We start from the raw sequence: 22,340 nt of genomic DNA on the forward strand, positions 1-22,340 counted from the left end.
CCAACGCACATCTACCTGTCCAATCTTTAGGCAGGATTGGATATATGGTTCTTCCTCCACACCACCACCATAAATCAGCTCTAGGTGCTGTCTGTCTTAACACACTGTTATATAGATAGTCGCTAGCATTGTGACTGTGGCTACAATTTGCTACAATTTGCAATAATACTACCTACATTGGGCCCCTTAGCTGTATCTGAGACTATACAATCAAATGGACCCTCTGTAACCTTGAACAGAGGTGGGGTATTATATTCTACAGGTGGGTAATCCCAGTGTAGCCCCTGACAAGTGTGATGGAGGGGCAAAGTGTCATCAGTAAACAGAATTAAAATACAACTAAATTCAGGACTTAGGAGTCTGAATCTTGCAGGAACTGGTGTTGCTAGGGGTCTAGATCCTAAACACACAATACAATCTGTACTTCTGACTTGAAGCCGTATATTGTACCCACCATAAATTCCCATCTGCCATTCCAGTTTCCAACCCCCGGTACCTCATTCTCTGCGTCAGTCGTATGTCGAACCTGGTCTTTTTGACAGGCTTAACAATAATCCTAATGAGCCCTTGTGGGGCAGTACTATCAGTAGTTGCCTTTCCCTGTACTACGTAAAGTCCTCCGTCAGTCAATTTTGGGTCTGTTAAGGTAAGTCTTAAAGGATTACATCTACCCACCCCCTTTCTAAACATCACAGTCATAATATGATAACAGCTTCCCATACTTATTTGTGGCGGGCCCACACTGGTCAGTTATGATGCACAAGGTTTTGGACATCCACCCGTAGGTGTGTTCATACTTGGGACAGGAAACTACTTCACAGAAGTCGAACTGGACCGTTGATGTTGTACCTTCTTTGAACATAAGAGTGAGAGTTACATTTTCATACGAGAGTGTCGTCAGAGAAGCCTCTCTACGTGGTCTAAGATCGGTTTGATTAGCTACTGAGGCTAAATGTCGAATCTTGATGTAGTCATGCATGTGTTCTGGTTCCTGTCTGTGGTTAATTCCCCATACTAAGAGGGAAACTACTGAAATCAGGAAGAAAATAATTACAGACTTCCATAACCCACTGAACCTAGAGTCTCCTACAGGACGCCCTCGCTTAAACTGTGGGGGAAACGTCATCTTCAGTACTGTCTAAACCCCTCTATTGAGGTGTCTTTGGCTTCAAATTTTGCCTGTTTGATGTTCAATCCTGTCTCTGTGAGTGTCTTACTCGTTACCTTCGCTGCTGCACAGTGAGTGAGGTGGTGCCAAGTCGCTCCCATTTTACCTTTTCTGCATGTGAGGTTGCCAATACTACCTCCCATGGACTGGTCCACCTTGGTTCACTCCACCTGCGCTTGTGGACTCTTATCCACACCAGACTGCCTGGTGACACGTCAGCCTGCTTCCTTTCGTCAGCTGCTGCTTCTGCGTTTGTCACCTGAGAAAACAAAACTCGGCTCATGTTAGTTAGAGCTCCCGTATATTTCTCAATTTCTAGAGTTAGCAAGTCTAGGCTAGGACCTATCACTGAGTTAGAGGACTTGGATTGTGCTGTATTTAAATTCAAAGTTGTGGTTTATCATGACGTTATTAAATCTCAAAAATTGTGAGTAGCACCTTTACTGAAAACTATTCTAAATGTGGATCTACAAAAAATGTTTGACACCTTACCATAAATGTTTGACACCTTACCATATCCCCCCTTCACCTCGATATCTCTGCTGTAAGGGATCACATGGCAACCATCTATGTATCTTGGCTATACACTGAACCTCCCCATGGTCCTGGTGACAGCATGGGCATCTGTTGATGTCTCATGGGAGGAGGTCCAGATGGACCTGGTCGTAGGTACTGCTGATGTTGTGGTGGGAACGGAGCATGTTGTGGTGCTGCATTGGGCTGTCTTCCTCTTCTTTTATGTGGGCAATCTCTCACCCAATGACCTTCTCTCCCACATACGTAGCACTCTCCTTTACTTACAAGACCCCCATGCCCCCCTTTATCGGTACCTCTCCCTCTGTTGGATGCACCACTTCTGCATCGTGGTGGAGGCTGATAGTACACCACCGTGGAGGCTGGTACTGCTGGATTTTGTTGCTGCTGGGCTTCTGCTGCTATCATCTGTTTCTTGGCCTGAAATTTTCTACTGATTTCTCTGTCGACCTCTGCTACTTGCAGTTTCAGCAGTCGCCGCTGCATTCTCTTTATATCCTCGTCTTCTTTACTTTCTGCTCGTCTTTCCTCTATCTGCTGTTGCAAATCTTTTCTGATGCGTTCTACTTCTCTTACTTCACATTTTAGTCTTCCCACCAGTTCTCCTACTTCCCTTACTTCACAGCTTAGTTTTCTTACCAGTTCTCCTACTTCCGTCCTCTGCTTCTTTAATGTAAACATTATGCAGCCTAGGAGTATTCAAATGTGTGTATTAAATGTGCACGCTTGTCATCACATGAATCAAAGTCAACTCACCCTCTGTGCTGTATTGTGTGCGGCCGTTGACTCCAAAACTGGGATCCACTGCTCCACTTCCCAGATCTGGATCCACTCAACCACGCACCTTGACTAAAACAAACACAAAACTGCCCAAAGTTCAGCAGTAAATGTTAGCATACGTCTGTAGTGTAAGAGAGGTCAACGATCTCTCAAATATGTTTGCGCCGTCCGTGTCAAAATTGATTCTTAGGAACGATGTAAAATAGTAAATGTACCAAAATTAGTCAATACTGGATATGTGAAGGAATCTCGAATCCAAAATTGAAGTTAGAATTCCGAAATCAAACTCAACATCTAAATCAGAATCAAAATCAAGATCACAATCCAGTTCCAAATCAGAATTCGAAAGGTTTAAAATTGGAAGTAAAATGAAATAAAAAAACAATGAATAATTAATCAATTAAATATTAAATTCAACTTTAAAAAATCAAAAACTGTCTTCAAAGATATTCAATCAGAAATACCAATGCAAGTCAAACTGTTGAACTGCACTTACTCTGGTCTGCACAATAATGAAACTCATTTACTAATGAATCACAATTAAGTTCAAGAATTGAAGAAGCACAACTGAAACCATTAATCTTTGTTAAAATGCTGAATTAAAACCAAAGTCAACAACTAAAGTTATAATGCTTAATTAAAACTAAGGTCAGGATATAAGCTCACAGCTCTTAGACAATGAATCTCTAAAAATCTAGCAGTTACTCCTCCTGGCCGCTAGTTGGTTTTCTGGCGTTTTATCCTTCTTCTATGCTCTTTTCGCCGACAGGAAGTTATCCTGAAACTGGTTGTTTTGGTAACGGATATGCTAACCGCTATGCTAACGACAAAAACGGAGCTTCTAATAAAGCATACGCACACACAAGTTTCACCAAAATCCCACACTTTAATTCCACTGGTACGCCCTCTGTCTCCTCTCACACTCTACTGGTTATTTTATTTTATAAGCACTTTTATTTTACATACAGAGTACCGCAAAACCGGAGCTACACGTAGCTAGCGTTAGCTCCTCACAGCGCGGCTACAGATTATGCAATGTTATTCATCATTTTAAACGTATTTCCACGCTGCTAAAACACAGACTGGTCACACGTATTATTGGACTTATTGTCCGGTTTTATTAAACCTTAAATCCTCCGGTTAACAGGCTATTAGCTCCTCCAGACCTGAGTTCATTGTTACGTTATGATCACGAGTTATAAACTTCCAGCGACACACCACTCTCCTCAGTCAGTCTAGTTCCCCCAAAAGCCCATTATTCTACTTCTTCCGAATCACCCACACGATCGCTACTTTTAATGCACGGCCAAAACAAGCGAAATAGTCTTCCAGGTACGGTGTTTCATCACCCGTGAGCCGCAGCCTCAGAAGCTAACTCCCGCTAGCCTAGCTTCTCTAAACAGCTTATGCTCAAGACCCAAAACTCGTGGACTAAGCCTGCAAAGGATTGCACCCCTAAGCCCCTCAAAGCCACGATATTTCAGTTCACCAAGCTACATAACTGCTTTAAACTAGTTATCTGCAGACCTAGCAATACTTATGTTGAGCCGAAGGTGCTCTCAGCATAAGCAAAGCAGTTCGCCCTGTCAAAAAACTGTTTGATTCCAATGTGGTGATTTAATACAGCGCTGTCTGCCTTTAATTGCTTTATTCTTAGGATCCTTATACACTGGACTAGTCCCTTAGTTCACCATACTTCAGACAGTAAATCGTAACTTACCTCAGTGGAACGAGGCCTTCTCCGTGGAACGTCCTCACCGGCAACGCAGAGCTAGCTGTTAGCAACGCTTAGCCAAGCAGAAACTCCCCTAAATTTCCTAAAAGCTACCTCACAGATTTCATGAAACGGCTCTGCCTACCGATATTATGGGCCCAGGATGTCTGCTTGACCAACGCTGCCTTCAGCCCACGCAGCGAGGCCGGTAAGAGTGTCCCATCTGGGGTGCCAAATTTGTCGAGGCTGAATCTCAACCCCACAGAGAGAAAGCCGGAGCACGTGTGTGTCCGGCTGCTTTGTGCCGTCGACACACGCTGCAATAATAATGCTACCAAAACTGGTTTACAATTATAAGGAATTTAATTCCACTGATGTAAGTACGATTACAGTTAAACATTGGTGTACATACTCCTATGAAATATTAAAACAATAAAACCCCATTTGCAAAAAACTCTACTCAGCTCCTCAGGTATAAAACACGTCTGTCCTCTGCGAGCATTTACGGGAGAGAGAAAAAGGCTTTAAATTAAACCACCCACATCTGTTCGAAACACCTCCTCTTCCGTTTATCCCGATTCCTATTGGCTAACTTCCAGGAGTGTATTCGCCTGTCTGCCTTTCTGTCCCTGAGTTTACTAACACATTCAATGACCGTCAGTTACGTTTTAATCCCTTCTATAATAATCCTTCAGTGTGAAAGTTAACCTTCTGCAACTTGGCAGAAGCTTCATGTCTTTTAGCTACTATTCCTACATCACTTTATGTTTATCTTAATTATGCATTCCCAAAACCCTTATGATTATGACTAATTATTAATTATTAATTATGAATTATTAAACACTTTTATTATATCTACTAACTACAGTTTTTTGCTCAAATTTCTTACAAAACCAACAACATCCTGATCTCGATCTATGGAGTGGTCTCACCGACGTCACGATCTCCTTAGTTACGAGGTCGGTCGGCCATGTTGGAGTACATACAGATCCTACATGGCGGCGCGTAAACAAGGAAGTGCGGCGAAAATACAATACTTTGAATCACTGGATAGTGCATCAAAGGTTCGCTACCTGGCCAAATTGAAGGTTATTGGTAACTTGGATCCCTATACGATGAGTGCAGATCGTTTCAGTGCCGATCCTACTTATCTTCCATCGGTAAACTACGGCAACATCTACGCGTATCTCGTGAACACCCCCAGTCCTTACGCGAAAGACGAGTTGGAGTGCTACAAAGGGCTCGACGCTTATAATCAGTTTGTCAGTGGATGGGTCCGAGACGTCAAAGCAACGGTCGTCGAGAATTCTCATCTCGTCATTGGAAGGGTAAATGTATACAGATCTGGTCCGATATTTAGCAATATTCAATGTTTACTCAGCGCAAACAGACACGTGTGTTTGTTTACATTGTACGTGCATGTCATTGTGTGCGTGTGTGTAGGAATTCACTTTCAACTAACTCCTAACTTCATCCCCCCCCACACATATATATATATATACATATATATATATATATACATATATATATATATATATATATATATACATATATATATATATATATATATGATCTGACGTTAAACTCATATCAAGCAATGCTGAGGCTGCATCTCTGTGTTTCGCCTGTTGTACACGCTCGACACGTCTCTGGTACCGACTGCTGTCACGGGCCGATGAAGCTTCGGTAACCTTCTCATGTCCAAGTTTAATTTATATTTCCTTTATTAAATACTGTTCACAAACGAATTAGTAAATAAAATCACTGACCACTTATAAAGTGATCCGCACATACTCTAGTGTACGCCAAATTCCATTCCTTTATATCTCGAGAGATGCGTGACAGCCATTTCTCGCGACGTCGCTTGGATAGCTCCTTCGTGTCATTTCCTTGATGTGTAATGACCGCTGGCCAACGAAAGAATGATTTCTTGTCTATCAGCTCTGCTGCCACAACCAAAGACAGCACAAAAGTTCACCACCGATAGGTTATGCGACTCAGCCGTGCATGCCAGTGGCTTTGTGTGTACTCCAACATGGCCGACAGCTAAACTGTGACGTCACACGAGACCACTCCATAGTTCCTTCCAGTTGATTAACAGGCCGACACATTCCTGAATGTGTTCACAACTTGTCGATACTTTTTTAGATTGCCGGTGGCTTTTCTTGATCGTACCGTCATCTTATCCTCATCATTGTGCTCCCCAGGCATCTTGTTGTTCATGTGTATGAGCACTTTTACCAGCTCAACTTTAGGTCACCATGAAACAGGCCCCACCTTTGACTTCATCACACAGCTCCAACACAATATGTCAGGATTGGTGCGGCAGCAAAGGGGTTGGACCTGATCACACCCGGCCCTCATACATTGTTACATAATGCTGTTTGGAAAATACTAAATGCTAAAAAATAGTGCGGAATGAAAAATCCATAGAGATTAAAACAAATAAAATGTCTGCGAATCAAAAGACATCAAGCTAAGTGATGCAGATCAATCAAAGAAAAACAACTCACTTTGTTACGAGGGAAAAGTCAATAGCTCAATCATAGTTTTATTTTATGTCACTCTCACACGGAGCCATCTAAAAGATACATGTTACAGGGAGGAACTGAGACAGAGCTCCAGTATTTATCCCACTATGACTACGTCCTCAGTGAACTCATAGAAGGGAACCTCCAGCTTTAGAGGAGCAGGTCCCTTTCTTATCCTTCCTGAAGCTTCGTAGTGGGAGCCATGGCACGGACAGTAGTAGCCTCCGAAGTCTCCGGCGTTGGCGATGGGCACACAACCCAGATGGGTGCACACACCGAGGACGATGACCCAGCAGGGATTAATCACTGTCCTTGTCATGCTGGGGGTCACGGAGCTCCGCCAGATTCACACCCTCCTCTGCTGCGATTTCCTTCTCTGTGCGGTGACGGACAAACGGGCTTTCCTCTCCACTTGAAGGTCATGTTTTTGCCTTCAGGGATGTCAGCGAGCTTGATCTCAATCTGCGATAAGGCCAGGACATCTGCTGATGCGCTCATTGAGGAGACAAACTGGGTGACCACCGTCTTGGCGGCATACACACCAACCACAGCGGTCGCTCCAGTGACGAGGTAAGAGAAGGACCTTCTCGCCTCGCTGCTCTCCTGGGAGGACTTGTTGGGGTCCGTAACCTGCGAGGGTTTTAAGTTTTATTTCATGCATTAAGTGTCTGTGAGATGGGGTTTGAGGAATGTGCAGGAGTGGGGGTGGTGTGAAAGTGGCAGGGAGAGGTGTGAAGTTTAGGACAATGGGGCATAGGACCAGGTGGGGCTTGTTGGACTTCAGCCAATCAGTGAGCTGATCGATGAGCTGAGGAATGCAACTTTGGGGGGACAAAGGGTTTGAAACTCTGGGGGGTTTTGAGATCTTCTGCTGGCCACCGAGGAGGCAGACCAGCCTTCTGGGTGGCTCGGATTGGATCTGACATTTGATTTTATACATATGTTTGTTTTGTTAATAATTGTGTGATTCGGTTAGTCACTGTTTGTATCTGTTTTTATGCTTCTTGGATGATAAATCCATTTGATTTTTACTTTAACCTGCTGTTGTGTTTTGGAGGCGATTGAGACAGCATGGCTGCAAGGGGGGGGGGGGGGGGGGGGGGGCGATTTCTCCCTGTGTCCAGAAGTTGTGGCCTTAACAGACCTCGGGGCGACGGTCGTCTGTGAAGTCAGGAATCTTGACAGACCGCTCCAACAACAGAGCAGGTAGGTATATGCAGTGGCGGCTGGTGGAACATGTTCTAGGTAGGGCCATCTTTTCAATTTCTGCAAACATCCCAGTATGTTTTAATGCAAATAAAATGTAAGAATCAAACACGCATTATTACTTGGCAGTTAAATATTTAACATGTATTCCAACACGAAAACAATCAGTAAATAACACTTATATAATATAATACAACATGTTTATTTATTGAGATGCCCCTATGAACCTTGTTATAGGAGGTAAAGATCAGGAGAAGTAAACATGAAGTGTAATTATGAATACTGATGTTAAATTAAGCTATGATGAGTTTTCACTGTTAATTTAACATCTCTATTACATGTTGATGCCTCCATGACCAAGTTAAGCAGATGAGACTGAGGACAACTATGTGGAAGAAAAGATGTTCACTTTGTCTAATATGTAGCATGACAGAGTTCTCATGTGTGTCCTGGTGTTCTCATGTTTCCTTACCTCTTCATCCCTCACTCCCGTAACTGTCTGTGCTGGATCCGTCCCCGTTGTTTTAAAAAGCTAAATAAATGATTAGCATGACGTCATCCAGCTAGCCAAACCTGTCTGGTGTACAGCTAGTGAAGCTTCGCATGTAGTCTGCTGTCTGATTGTGAGGTCAGGCTGATCTGATATCAGCTCTTTGGATGCAGAATCTCCGCCAAAGTTCTCCTCTCAAACGGGTCTTGGAGGAGGAGTGCTCACGCGTAGAGACTTCTCCTGACGAGAACGCGCAGCGAGGGGGGCCTGATCGTTCTGGCCCATAGCTGAATCTATTTGAGGGCGCTGATTGGCTAAATTGTATGTCACCCATTTATATCTTGAATCAGCAATTGGCTAAACTGCTTCATAGACCCGTCTCTTTTGGGCCAAAACGATCAGGCCCACCAAGCTGCGCGTTCTCAGAGTGTCGTGCACACAGGCAGAGAGGACGAGCAGGAAAAGCATATATTTTGCGCAGATATCATATTTTACACACATTACTGGGTACATTCCATAGTTCAAAAACACAAATATTGACAATTTGTATAATTTATGATTATTATAATTTTTTATTTTTTTTGTGTGGCTCATGGTGGGGCCATGCCCCATGGCCCTCTATTGACCAGCCGCCACTGGGTATATGGCACAGCTAAGAGAGCAGTACACCTCCCTCGATCGCCGAGCCACCAGCGTCAGGCGCTACGTCGACAAGGTCACAACGCACAACACGCCCAGACAAGCCCAGTCACTCGCACCAGCCCGTCTAGAGGGCCGGTTCCTATGGCACCTCCTCTCCTTACTCTCTCTGCATCAGGGATATCTCAACCTGCAGCCTCTTTTCCCCAATCTGCATTTCCAACCCACGCACATGCATCCCTTCATCCCAGCATCTTTTCACTAGCATAAGAAACATTAGCATAAAAAACTAAAACTGCTCCTTAATGTTATGTATTGTTACTTACATCTTGCTTACATCTAGTATTGTTACTTACATCTTGTATTGTTACTTACATCTTGTATTGTTACTTACATCTTGCTTACATCTAGTATTGTTACTTACATCTTGTATTGTTACTTACATCTTGCAAAAGAGATTTTTGTATCTGAATGGGACTACCTGGTTAAATAAAGGTTTTAAATTATTATTATTTTTTTTAAATTCAAACTTATTCGGTTCGTCATGCCTACCGAACTGTGAGCCTCGTACCGAACGGTTCAATACCAATACGATATTCTCGTTACACCCCATATATATTGAATATTCTCCAGTGGAAAAACAACAGGATTCAAACATTCAAACAATTCCTTCTAAAACATGCAATGCAAGGCAGCCTATATATAGGTCTCACTCTCATTCCTCCAACCAAGCCACATTCATCCAACCAAAGGCAGTTTATCCTTCCAAGGCTCGTTTATCCTTCCAAGGATCGGGGCGTCCCCTATAGCGCTAGATCAAGGTCTTGCTGATCCCTCCACTGGATAATACAGTTCGCACAAACTCAGTTGTATTTCGTACGGGCTCCGCCAATATTATATTTCATATATTGTATTTGTTTATGTATTCCTGTATACAGGCACCAGTAAACTCGTGTTGGACGCTTTACGCTCCCATACAGTGGGTGGCAGTATGCGCCTCAGCTTTCTTTTGGGTTGCGACCTACTAACAGCACGAAGAGGACCTCATGATAACATGGATAAGGGAAGGGACTGTTAGGTAAGCGCACTCACGTCCTTTTGTTCCAGTAACAACTCTCTCCAGATCTAATAAAGGCGCTGAATGGTACATGATCATACACAACGGGCAGCAAAGAGACGAACGAACGGGAGGAATAACCTGCGATACTTTGTTGTAGCCTGCGTCAGTAGCCGAGCGTCACAAATGACCTACAGTCTGTCTTTGGTGGTTTTAAACACGCATTTCAACTGGAATAAAGATAAGATGTATGGTTAGCTGTTTAAGAGCGTGTGCTTTAGGTAACGGCACTGTTAAACTGTGGCACGTGAACATGTTTAAGACGCAGCACCGGTGCCAAACACGGGAAGAATAGACATGCCCCCATCGTTAAAAAGTGGGGAAAGGTGAGCACTCTTCAGACAAAACTGCGGAAACAAATACTTTACAAGTCGTCTTAGAAACTCATCAATAGGAGACAAACCAGCCTGAACCACAAAGAGATGCAGTCTTTGTCTTTCCTCTGTTGAACTAGTATGAAAGATGTGGTCTACATGTTCAGCCACGATACTGAGAAACCACAATATAACTAACTCACAGAACACGTTGGTCAGAACAGGAATAGTTTGTAAGGCAAGGCAAGTTTATTTGTATAGCACATTCCAACAACAAGGTAATTCAAAGTGCTTCACATAAAACCATTAAAAGCATCAAAACACAAGGCAAAAGAAAAGGAGATTTAAAAACAATTAAAAAATTGTAGATGATCTACTTGTGCTGGTGACTAACGTGTCGTGAACAGCAGCTTTTACGCTGACCTAATCTTTTTCCGTTTTACATTTAAGGAGCTGGCAGTGGGGAACTGAGGAGTTTTTACACTATGGAGGCTTTAGTCGACGTCCTAAATGTGGCCAGCGGACTGTCTGTGACACTCAGCCTCTTCCTCGTCTTTCTGGGTCTTCTCTACTGGTGAGTCAATGCTTTATATCCCTGTTTGTGAAGCTGCATCACGGAAATTAAGTTAAGTTATCTACTAATGTATAACGCACGTTTTGTGTAAATTCAGATATTCATAACAGTCCCCATTCGGTTTGGCATGTTGGGCTTTCTGATAGCATTTTATGGGGAAGGAATATCTCAAAAGGCCGACTATAAACCAATGGCAGGATTATTTGGGGATGCATTTGCTTTATTTCTTTTCTCCATCAACACAACTCTACTCTTTGTCTTCAAGGTATTCAATTTACCCCTATTCAGTCCTTTCTCGATGTGGAATCAAACATCCAAAGCCAGTACCTTTCTTTGGCAACACATTCATGTTTCGCCAGGTAAGATATTGCTGCAATTTCCATCAAACTAAGAAACACCTCAGTCTCTAACCTTTTTTTTTTATTTATCTTTAACTACTGTTAAAAACAGATTTGAACAAGACATTTTACCCACTGAACAACATCGTCATTACAGGAATGCACCGAACTATATTTAATTGCTATGAAAGCAGAAGAAGAAACATTCAGCAGGTTCCATTTGAAAGCATTTATTCTCTTCAGTTGGATTAAGGTGTGTGAATGAACTCGGGGCAATCGGTGCACCTGTCAGCTGACCAATTCGCACACCTGTGGCTGCTTCCAGGGAGCTTGAGGATCATCTCTGTTTTTATGTAACATTAAACACTGATATTCCAGGTGTTTATGGTATACAGATGTGTCTCTGCACAGCACATCCTGATGTGATTTAGTCATCAAACAAGGTGGCCATGGCCCCTGTAGCTCCCACTACAGACATTTATCAAGCAAGTTTCAGTGTCTTAAAATGAGGCAGGGCTTTTGATTAACAAGTAAGCTAACAAAAACTAGCATATATGCAGCTCCCACAGAGTCATACAGCGGATTGACTGTCATACTGTTACCTCAACAGCCCAAATACCAATCTGTCTCTAACATGGAGTTATTTCTTTCTTATGAAGAGCTCCTCTGGTTCCTTTCTGATGTTTTGGGATGTTATTTGTCATATGTTGTGAGGTTGTTCTTTGTTTCATTTTCAGGGTTTTTTCAAACCGATCAATGATCTCATAAAGACTCATGGCAGAGTTTGTGGGTAAGTAGAAGAAATATTCTCTGCGTCAGCATCTGATGAAATGATGGTCTGAACATGTTGTTGGTTCTAATTCTTTCACACTATAAAATGAAATCAACACTTGCTTGGTAAAAACCTCTTGTAGCAACACTAAGATTGTTGGCTCCATGTGGTATATTCTAGGTATTATTTGGGCCGGACACCGGTGGTGGTGATAGCGGACCCTGACATGCTCAGACAGGTGATGGTCAGGGACTTCAGCAGCTTCACAAACAGACGGGTGAGGACATTAACCAAAGCATGCACATGTACATGTACACTTTCAGTATAAGCCCCAATGATGTAATGATAAGATGTCACAGTGTTAAAGGAATCATCCAGCCCTCACCTAGAAACACTAAATAGACTGCAAACCTTTTTATTCACCGCGGGAGTTTTCCTCGTTCATTCTGGTCGGTGTTTACATCCCACCTCAGGCCTGTGTGAGTGAGGCGCTCCAACACCTGGCTGAGCAGATCACCAACATGGAGCACAAACATCCAGACTCCCTGCTCATTGTTCTTGGGGACTTCAACAGACAAACCTCAACAAAGAACTGCCAAAATACAGACAACATATTAAGTGTAGCACCAGGGACAAAAACACACTGGACCACTGCTACACTATAATAAAGGATGCATACCGCTCACTCCCCCGTGCAGTTCTGGGACTCTCTGATCACTGTCTGGTTCATCTTCTCCCGACCTACAGGCAGAAATTAAAATCTGCAAAGCCTGTGGTGAACACTGAAGAGATGGACCAACGAGGCAAAGCTGGAGCTACAGTCCTGCTTTGCCTGCATTGATTGGAGTGTTTTCGAGGCTGCTGCTACAGACCTGGATGGGCTCAGGTCTTCTACTGCAGGTTTGATAAGCCTACTCTCACACCCCCCACCATCAAACAACCACCTACACCTCCTGCCTACTTCTCACCTCTTCCAACCGACCCCCCCCCCCCCCCCCCCCCACCGGCACTGAGGATCTGCGAAGAGGATGTGAGTCGGCTCTTCCACAGACAGAAGATCAGGAAGGCACCAGGCCCAGACGGTGTGTCACCCTCCTCGAAGTCTGTGCTGACCAGCTGGCCCCCATCTTCACACAGATCTTCAACCGGTCACTGGAGCTCTGTGAAGTCCCTTCCTGCTTCAAACGCTCCACGATCATCCCGGTCCCCAAGAAATCCTCCATCACAGGATTAAATGACTACAGGCCCGTCGCCCTGACGTCTGTGGTCATGAAATCCTTTGAGAGACTGGTGTTGACCCATCTGAAGGACATCACAGGACCCCTGCTGGACCCCCTGCAGTTTGCCTACCATGCAAACAGGTCGGTGGATGATGCAGTCAACATGGGACTGCACTACATGCTGAAACACCTAGACTCCCCAGGGTCATATGCAATGGTTCTGTTTGTGGACTTCAGCTCAGCGTTCAACACCATCATCCCAGCAATACTCCAACCCAAACTCTCCCAGCTCACTGTGCCAGCCTCCACCTGTCAGTGGATCACAACTTCCTGACTGACAGGACGCAGCAGGTGAGGCTGGGAAAAATCACATCCAGTACTCGGACGATCAGCACTGGCGCCCCCCAGGGATGTGTGCTCTCCCCACTGCTCTTCTCCCGCTACACCAACGACTGCGCCTCAGAGGACCCGTCTGTTGAACTCCTCAAGTTCGCAGACGACACAACAGTCATCGGCTTCATCAGGGACGCTGATGAGTCTGCGTACAGGCGGGAGGTTGAACAGCTGGTCCTCTGGTGTGGTCAGAACAACCTGGAACTGAACAAGCTCAAAACTGAGGAGATGACAGTGGACTTCAGGAGGAGCCCCCCAACACTGCCCCCCCCTCCCTCACCATACTAAACAACACTGTGTCCGCTGTGGAGACCTTCAAGTTTCTGGGATCCACAATCTCCCAGGACCCGAAGTGGGCTCCCAACATCGACACTATCCGGAAAAAGGCCCAAGAAGTTGTACTTCCTGCGGCAGCTCAGGAAGTTCAACCTGCCTCAGGAGCTGCTGATCCTGTTCTACTCAGCCATCATCCAGTCTGTTCTTCCATCACTGTGGGGTTTGGATCGGCCACCAAACAGGACCGAAACAGACTGCAACGGATTGTCAGGTCTGCAGAGAGGATCATTGGTTCCAGCTTGCCCTCCATCCTGGACTTGTACACCTCCAGAGTCAGGAAACGGGCTGGAAAGATCACGGCAGACCCCTCACACCGTGGACATTAGCTGTTCCAACTCCTCCCCTCTGGAAGGCGCGACAGGACTCTGTACGCCAAAACCACCAGACACAGGAACAGCTTCTTTCCACTGGCCATCACTCTGATGAACAATAAATAAGTTATACTGCACTAATACCACCACTTGCACTATCGCCTCAATTCATGCCATTGTCTATAGGTTTATGTTCACATGTGTGTGTGTGTGTATATATATATATATACACTTTTTCTTTCGGATATATATTTATACTTATATTGTATATAGCTGTTAAATGTTTATACCTACATCCGTTCTACTTTTTTGCTGCCCTTTTTTATTCTTTATATATATTTTTTCTTGTTTCTTGTAAATTTGTGTTTGTACATTGAGAGTGGAGTGGAAACCGGAGACAAATTCCATGTATGCGTAAGCTGATTACAGATGTTTGTGCATTGACTCTGTCTATTTGTGCAGAATCATCGATTTGGTACCAAGCCCATGACTGACTGTCTGCTCATGCTGAGGAATGAACGCTGGAAGAGAGTGCGGAGCATCCTGACCCCGTCATTCAGTGCTGCCAAGATGAAAGAGGTGAGACATGAGTGGGTGCCAATTATTATCAGCCGGTATTCATTACGAAGAATGTTATTTCGTGGTCTTAAAATTTGCCAATTAGAAAGGAGCAGATGCAAGATATCTGATAAGATGTCTGATAACTCACTGTCTGTCACAGATGGATGGTTAGAAGTGTCACGGGGCATGATGGAGGACTCAAACGCAGACCAGGCACAGTAGCGTGAAGCAGGCGTTTAATTAAACACAAAGGGAATATTTACCACACAACAGGGAGTCCAAGCACAAGATAAGAGACGAGGGGGAAAATCCAGCGGGAAACGAGGCAGGGCAGGCAGACGGGGAAACCGGGAACAGGACGAGCAGAAACGGGCGGGTAGACATCAACACAAACAATGACCTGGCAGTGAGTGAGTGAGTGAGAGACAGGGGTTGATACAGTGGTTTGAACAGGTGAGGGGAGTTGTGCTGATGAGGAGGGAGTGCTTGGTTAGAGGCAGGTAACGGGAGTTAGGCTGATGCTGAGGGAGTGAGGAGGGTGAAGCTACACAAAGACACAGAACACACAAGGTAAAGCCTGATCGTGACAAGAAGTGTGGAGTTGGATGATGTATTGTAAACTATTTCAATTTGTTAAGCCAAATTTGTACTTGGACAATGTATGACATGATTATAGTGAATTAACAGTTTCTTAAAGCCCCAGTTTGGTTTAACTATTGAGGAGGGTTATTTTGGTGTCCTGGTTCTGCTGATAAACATGTCTAGTTAATTGATAGTGGTGCTGCCCCACTGCTTGCAACTGTAGTAAATATCAGACCTGCATCATTTTGGAGATAGCTTCTCAGTCCAGGTGCAAGGAGCGGAGAGGACGTGAAGGACTCCTTTGTAGAAATGGGGCATATTTCCAAGGCGTGTTGAGTTCATGGTCCCTGTGTCCAATTCGCTTTCCTTTCAAAACACAGTTCTGACTTTTGGAGGGTTTCTCATAAAGTTCTTTTTGTCTTTATTCATCACATAAAATATTGAAACATCTTGACTTTACAGTTCAATTGCAATGAGTGTCTGTCCTTTCCCAGAAACTCTCAGCAGCTGTGACGAGTATCACTGTCTTTTATGTTTTCCTGAAGATGGTTCCTCTCATCAACACGGCCACCGATTCCCTGATGAGCAATTTGAATGTCTCCGCTGAGTCAGGAGAGGCCTTTGACATCCACAGGTAATCAGACACGCAGCGAACAAAGGCTATTGGTATCATGGTTTAGTTTCCTGTCCTCATATCTGTGTGTGTTTTGCAGGTGTTTTGGCTGCTTCACCATGGACGTTATTGCCAGCGTGGCATTTGGTACTCAGGTGGACTCTCAGAAGAACCCAGACGACCCGTTTGTCCGCCATGCTCAGATGTTCTTCTCCTTTTCTTTCTTCAGGCCCATCATACTGCTTTTCAGTCAGTCAAATCTATTGGTGTTGTTATTTATATGTATGAAGTATTACATGTGAGACATAATAGGAATGCAATGAAGGCAAAAGAATAAAATATTATTAAAACATTGCCTCGAAACGGGAGGGTTTACTATCTTCTGTTAAATAGATACGTTACGGAATAATTCATTACCCAATAAATGTGAAGAGAATTTAGCATAAAAGATGTTTGTAGATTTAAGATTTTAAAAACATGCATTTGCAGTCATATTTGAGTGTGTAAAGGTGGCATTTCAGGTAGATTACATGAACAAATTTGGTTTGTGTGTCTAGTTGCTTTGCCATTCATCACGGCTCCTCTGGTGAGATTCATCCCCAACAAAAGACGAGACGAGATGAACCACTTCTTCATCAACATCATTCAGAAGATCATCAAGCAGAGAGAGGAGCAGCCTGCTGAACAGGTGAATCTCATGAGCATCTAATAATCTTAAATACATTACAACTTATAATTTCCCATTACGTTTTTTAGATATGTATTGTTTTTTTGCATGTAGCGGCGTAGAGACTTTCTCCAGCTGATGTTGGACGCACGAACCAGCAAAGACTCTGTGTCTTTGGAACACTTTGACACAGCGAGTCATGCTGGTAATCAGCAGACGCAACACTCGTCGGATCAGGACGACAGTCTTCACCCACAGGAGCCGTCCTCCAGGCGTCCACAGCAGAAGATGATCACTGAGGATGAGATCGTGGGACAGGCTTTTGTCTTTCTTCTGGCGGGCTACGAAACCAGCAGCAACACGTTGGCCTTCACCTGCTACCTGCTGGCCATCAACCCTGAATGTCAATGCAAAGTACAGCAAGAACTGGATGATTTCTTCACCAGACACGTGAGTGTGTCACGTTACGGTTTGATCTGATCTCATTTTCTTCAGCTACTTACGACATAAGATTGTAGTTGTGGACAGTTTAAATTTAGTGCACACAGACCTTTTTGTTCTTTTTCCATGGTTCAAACTTGAACTGAACTATGCTGGATTTATTATATTTGTTCATTTTGTTGCAGGAGTCACCAGATTACACTAATGTCCAGGAGGTGAAGTATTTGGACATGGTTATAAGTGAAGCATTGCGCCTCTACCCTCCTGGATTCAGGTAAATTAATAACATTAAATGATATTCAATTATAAAAGGTGCATTTTGATTAGATGTACTACAGTCACAAGGAGCACATTCATGTATTCCTGTACACACATACATACATCCATGGCAGTGTTCCCCACAAAGGTTTGCGAGAGACATCGAGCAGGACTATGTGTTGAACGGACAACTGCTCCCTAAAGGAGCGATGCTGGAGATCCCAGCGGGCTTCCTCCACTACGACCCGGAGCATTGGCCAGAGCCTGAGAGGTTCATCCCCGAGCGGTAGGAGACTGTTCTCACTCTACATAAGCAATAACGTGCCTGTGCTTTGTGTTTCATTATCATCTACATTTAGAAGATGGCTGAACTGGATTTGCTAACAAGTTTATTCATTACGAATGTATTTCATGTGTCTGTCAACACCTGCTAATAACGGAAAGGTAGTGTGCAGCAGCCATTCAAAATATTGATATTTTATTGTGTTGCATAACTTAAAGCCGAATGTTACTCATACAGCTCACAGAAGACATTTTAACATGCCACAGTAGGAAAAGCACAGGTGTAAATCATAAATTAAAATGTTTTCAGTTCCTTATTGTAATACCTGTCAATGTCTTTAGCATTAACATGTAGAGTACACACCACCTTTCTTCTGTCACTCATGTCTAACACGGCTATAACGAGGGTAGTGAAGTCCCTGTGTTGTAAAGGAAATGCACTATCTCGCTGATTGACTCCTATTCTGTACTGCTTTTAATCAATACAAAATCTCCAGATTCACACCAGAGGCCAAGGCCAATCGACATCCATTTGTATACCTGCCGTTCGGGGCCGGTCCCCGTAACTGTGTGGGGATGAGGCTCGCTCAACTGGAAATCAAAATGGCTCTAGTGCGTCTGTTCCACAGGTTCAGCATAGTGGCCTGCTCCGAGACCAAGGTGGGTTGGACACTTTAAAACACGAAAGACTAACGATCTGGTTCAAACTACTTGAGTCTAAGAACGGATTCATACACAGAAGATATATTTAATAAAATAAAATGCAACTGTCAGTGTATTTTACCGCTGGCCGGTCACATTTAGTATTTGATCTGGTGAAAGTCGGTCCTACAGTGAAAGCAACTGTACAGTTTGCATTTATTGTTAACATCCCATCTTCATGAACTTAATGGTTATATTATGATAAAGAAATTAAAACGTTAAACCTGAAAATGATTTATGATGCATTGGTCAGAATTCAGTATGCGTCTGTCGGCTATTTACATATGTGGTTATGAACATAATCCTTCATATGTAAAATATATGTAAGATGTTGCTTTTACATATAGTGCTCTTTCCTTTGTGCAGGTTCCTCTTGAGTTGAAGTCGTCGAGCACTCTAGGACCTAAAAACGGCATATTTGTGAAAATTCAACGTAGAGACCTGTCAAAAATCGTTGAGACCCCAGGGAAGCTGCCTTAAATGAGGGAATACATGTTCGGTATGTAAATTAGGCTAATGGGACATAGAGCGTATAATTATAGTTAAACGGATGAAATCTAATAATCATTTTAAAGCAAGCGTGTATTACATAACAAATGTAAAGTGATTTTAACAAATGTAAACCTGATAATAATAATAACAACAATAATAATATGTGTATCTGAGTATAGTGCAGTATAGTAGGGTGTTGGCTTCAAGGGATGGGGAAATAATGGTGGTTGAGAAGAAAAGACAAAGCACAATAATGATGACGGATGAGATCAATAATCATTTTATAAGGAAATGTGTACTAAGTAAAGTGATTAGCGACTGGTAGGAGCGCCCAGGGCCAGGCTGGCCTCTCGGCCGAGTGCACTCAGACCGGAGGAAGCAGGGTAGACGTCGGGAGTAACGGCAGTCAGCAGAGCCAGGCGAGTTCCCTCGCAAGAACACCAGCTCGACAATCTTTTAATATGTTAATATGCCAAATATGTTGACAGAGTTCTCCATGTGTGTCCTGGTGTTCTCATGTTTCCTTACCTCCTCATCCCTCACTCCTGTAACTGTCCGTGCTGGATCCGTCCCCGTTGTTTTAAAAAGCTAAATAAATGATTAGCATGACGTCATCCAGCTAGCCAAACCTATCTGGTGTACAGCTAGTAGTGAAGCTTCGCATGTAGTCTGATTGTAGGCTGTCTGATTGTGAGGTCAGGCTGATCTGATATCAGCTCTTTGGCTGCAGAATCTCCGCCAAAGTTCTCCTCTCAAACGGGTCTTGGAGGAGTGCTCGCCTGTAGAGACTTCTCCTGACGAGAACGCGCAGCGAGGGGGGCCTGATCGTTCTGGCCCATAGCTGAATCTATTTGAGGGCGCTGATTGGCTAAATTGTATGTCACTCATTTATATCTTGAATCAGCAATTGGCTAAACTGCTTCATAGACCCGTCTCTTTTGGGCCAAAACGATCAGGCCCACAAAGCTGTGCGTTCTCAGAGTGTCGTGCACACAGACAGAGAGCACGAGCAGAGAGCACACAGGCGGAGAGGACGAGCAGAGAGCACACAGGAGGAGAGGACGAGCAGGAAAAGCATATATTTTGCGCAGATATCATATTTTACACACATTACTGGGTACATTCCATAGTTCAAAAACACAAATATTGACAATTTGTATAATTTATGATTATAAAAAAAAAAGAAAAAAAGTTTTTTTTTTTATGTGGCTCATGGTGGGGCCATGCCCCATGGCCCTCTATTGACCAGCCGCCACTGGATCTTACATTCCTACGACTGCCGACTCGGTCTAGTGACTTTGTCTTTGAAGTCTCTACTACCCTCTATTATAATGACTAACTACCCTCATGTCCGGCACCTGTTCAAGTGCCTCTTTCATCTCCGGCCGCCTTGGCGGCGCCTCAGTCTTCGCCCTCTGCTTGAACTTCGGGCCTCCCCTTGCCCTCGGCATGAACCGAGAAGCAAGCATGGGTGTGTGTGTGTGTGTGTGTGTATGTGAATGAGACCATCCTGACCTTGATCTGACCGGGTGTATGTGTGTGTGAGTGTGCGCCCATCCGTACACATCAGTGCAACAGGGGGTTTTGGACAACAGAAGCCTGTCTGTCTAACAGGTGCAATCTTATACGAGACTTGTTTTAACTCTGGATAACCAGGACCTGGCCGTGTCGAGGCCTCACGACTTTGCAACACATCCACCCTGTTCAACAACAGATACAAAGCATTCTGCAGGTCCATGTTGTGACAGTGGCAAGTATTTCATAGGTAACAAGATGAAGTAAATTACAATATACCTCAATTAAAGTGCCCGTCTTGTGCTTTTATTCGAGCTGGAGAGTGGATTGATGAGACGTGAGTGAAGAGAGAGGAGCGGATAAAAGAATAAGTGTGCATGTAGCAATGTTGATTTTTTTAATAGATTGATTTTGAACAGGCGTATGTCATAAAAAGGTTATTCATTAATCAGAACAATGGTTTTAGTTTGTCACACTGTAGATCAAATCTGTCACCTGAACCTGAAAGTTTGCACATTCCTTCATTTAATGGCAGTCTGTTGTTAAACGGTGCTGCTCTCTTTACCCCTGCTTCCTCCCATGAATGATGGTTAATTAACCTCCATGCAATCACAGATTACCACGGTCGATATAGACGGAGGTACATATGTTGGCAAGTGTTACTGATTATATTTGAATTTGTTTTATGATGCCCAACGCAGCAGCGCTGTCATGCATCGGCGTCTTTTAACCTCCTCAGATGAAAGCTGTTATTTCAGAGTGAGAGAGGTTGTTTTGTGACAGGATAGGAAATCCTCATGTTTTTATTCCAGAGGACATGAGTCAGCGCTTATCAAATGTCTCAGAACAGGAAACTGGACTTTAGTCGGCCAAAATTCTCAGGGCAAATCAAGTTCAACCTCAGAGTAGGAGTAAAAGCATTTAATCTCATTTCTCTTGATGACCTCATTCATTATCCTTCAAGGAGAACATCTGCACCGTACTGAAAGGAAAACATTACATAACTATGTATCGTGCAGGTAGATACATCTTACTTAGAATTTCAGCCAGTGTTTGGGAGTTATTCTAAGATGCTTGAGAGTTACAGCCCTGAATTCATTTTAATTATGAGTGTATACAATAAGTGATTTACTAATGATTAATTCAAATGTATCCAAAGAAAATGTATATTTCAGCAGCTGGGATTAAAGGCCAGAGGCCTGAAAGTGCCTGTTTGAATGATATACATTTACGATGGGTCAAATACCACTTGTGTGCAACTAAATATTAACATGCGTGATGATGAGATTTCTCTCTGTTCTATCATTGTTCACTACCATTAAAAAGTCACCGGTTATATTGATGTTCTTCTTCTCTACTTCAATAATGGCTATTTTAACAGACAAGTACTGTATTATTTAGACACCAAATGTATTTACAGTTGAAATAGTTATGGAATAATTCACAAAACTATATATACTGTGACCTTTTAAGAAAAGCTTTGCTAAAGCAATACACCTATATTCCAGCTTGGTATCGGCATTGTTATACATTTGACACTGAAACAGGAACCTTTTCCTATTTTAATCTGCACACATTTTGACATCTGCTTCCAGTTTCTTTTACCCATAACTAGTAATTTATTCTATTCTTAGTCAACTGTTGCTGAGAGGGATCTTTGGCGCTTTCTAGCTTTTCAGTTGTCCGTCTAGGAGGGGAACCAATGTACAGCGTTTGATCTCTATGTACAAAACATGACTTGTTTTTTGCATACCTATTTACACAAAATAATAAAGTGTTTGTGGCAGGCG

At 43.4% G+C, this 22,340-nt stretch overlaps 1 protein-coding gene and 1 pseudogene across 2 annotated transcripts; one reads left to right on the top strand and one right to left on the bottom strand.

Moving 5' to 3' along the window:
• Positions 1-6,824: 6,824 nt before the first annotated feature.
• Positions 6,825-7,982, bottom strand: LOC306785050 (cytochrome b-c1 complex subunit Rieske, mitochondrial-like; annotated as a pseudogene). The gene is made up of 2 exons: positions 7,872-7,982; positions 6,825-7,357 (listed from the first exon to the last, which is right to left on the bottom strand). The product of its transcript is annotated as a cytochrome b-c1 complex subunit Rieske, mitochondrial-like (transcript).
• Positions 7,983-10,086: 2,104 nt separating this feature from the next.
• On the top strand, positions 10,087-22,225 carry LOC306778801 (thromboxane-A synthase-like). Its single transcript, XM_079270477.1, has 14 exons — positions 10,087-10,140; positions 10,944-11,067; positions 11,333-11,426; positions 12,143-12,195; positions 12,358-12,454; positions 14,900-15,016; positions 16,126-16,214; positions 16,294-16,442; positions 16,751-16,881; positions 16,975-17,310; positions 17,487-17,575; positions 17,708-17,845; positions 18,339-18,501; positions 18,910-22,225. The coding sequence occupies exons 2-14, from the start codon at positions 10,979-10,981 to the stop codon at positions 19,021-19,023; spliced, it is 1,659 nt and encodes a 552-aa protein (XP_079126603.1). The 5' UTR covers positions 10,087-10,140; positions 10,944-10,978; the 3' UTR covers positions 19,024-22,225.
• The last annotated feature ends 115 nt before the right edge of the window (positions 22,226-22,340 follow it).

This window comes from Melanostigma gelatinosum (genome assembly GCF_949748355.1).
Source record: "Melanostigma gelatinosum genome assembly, chromosome: 1".
Classification (NCBI taxonomy): Eukaryota; Metazoa; Chordata; class Actinopteri; order Perciformes; family Zoarcidae; genus Melanostigma; species Melanostigma gelatinosum.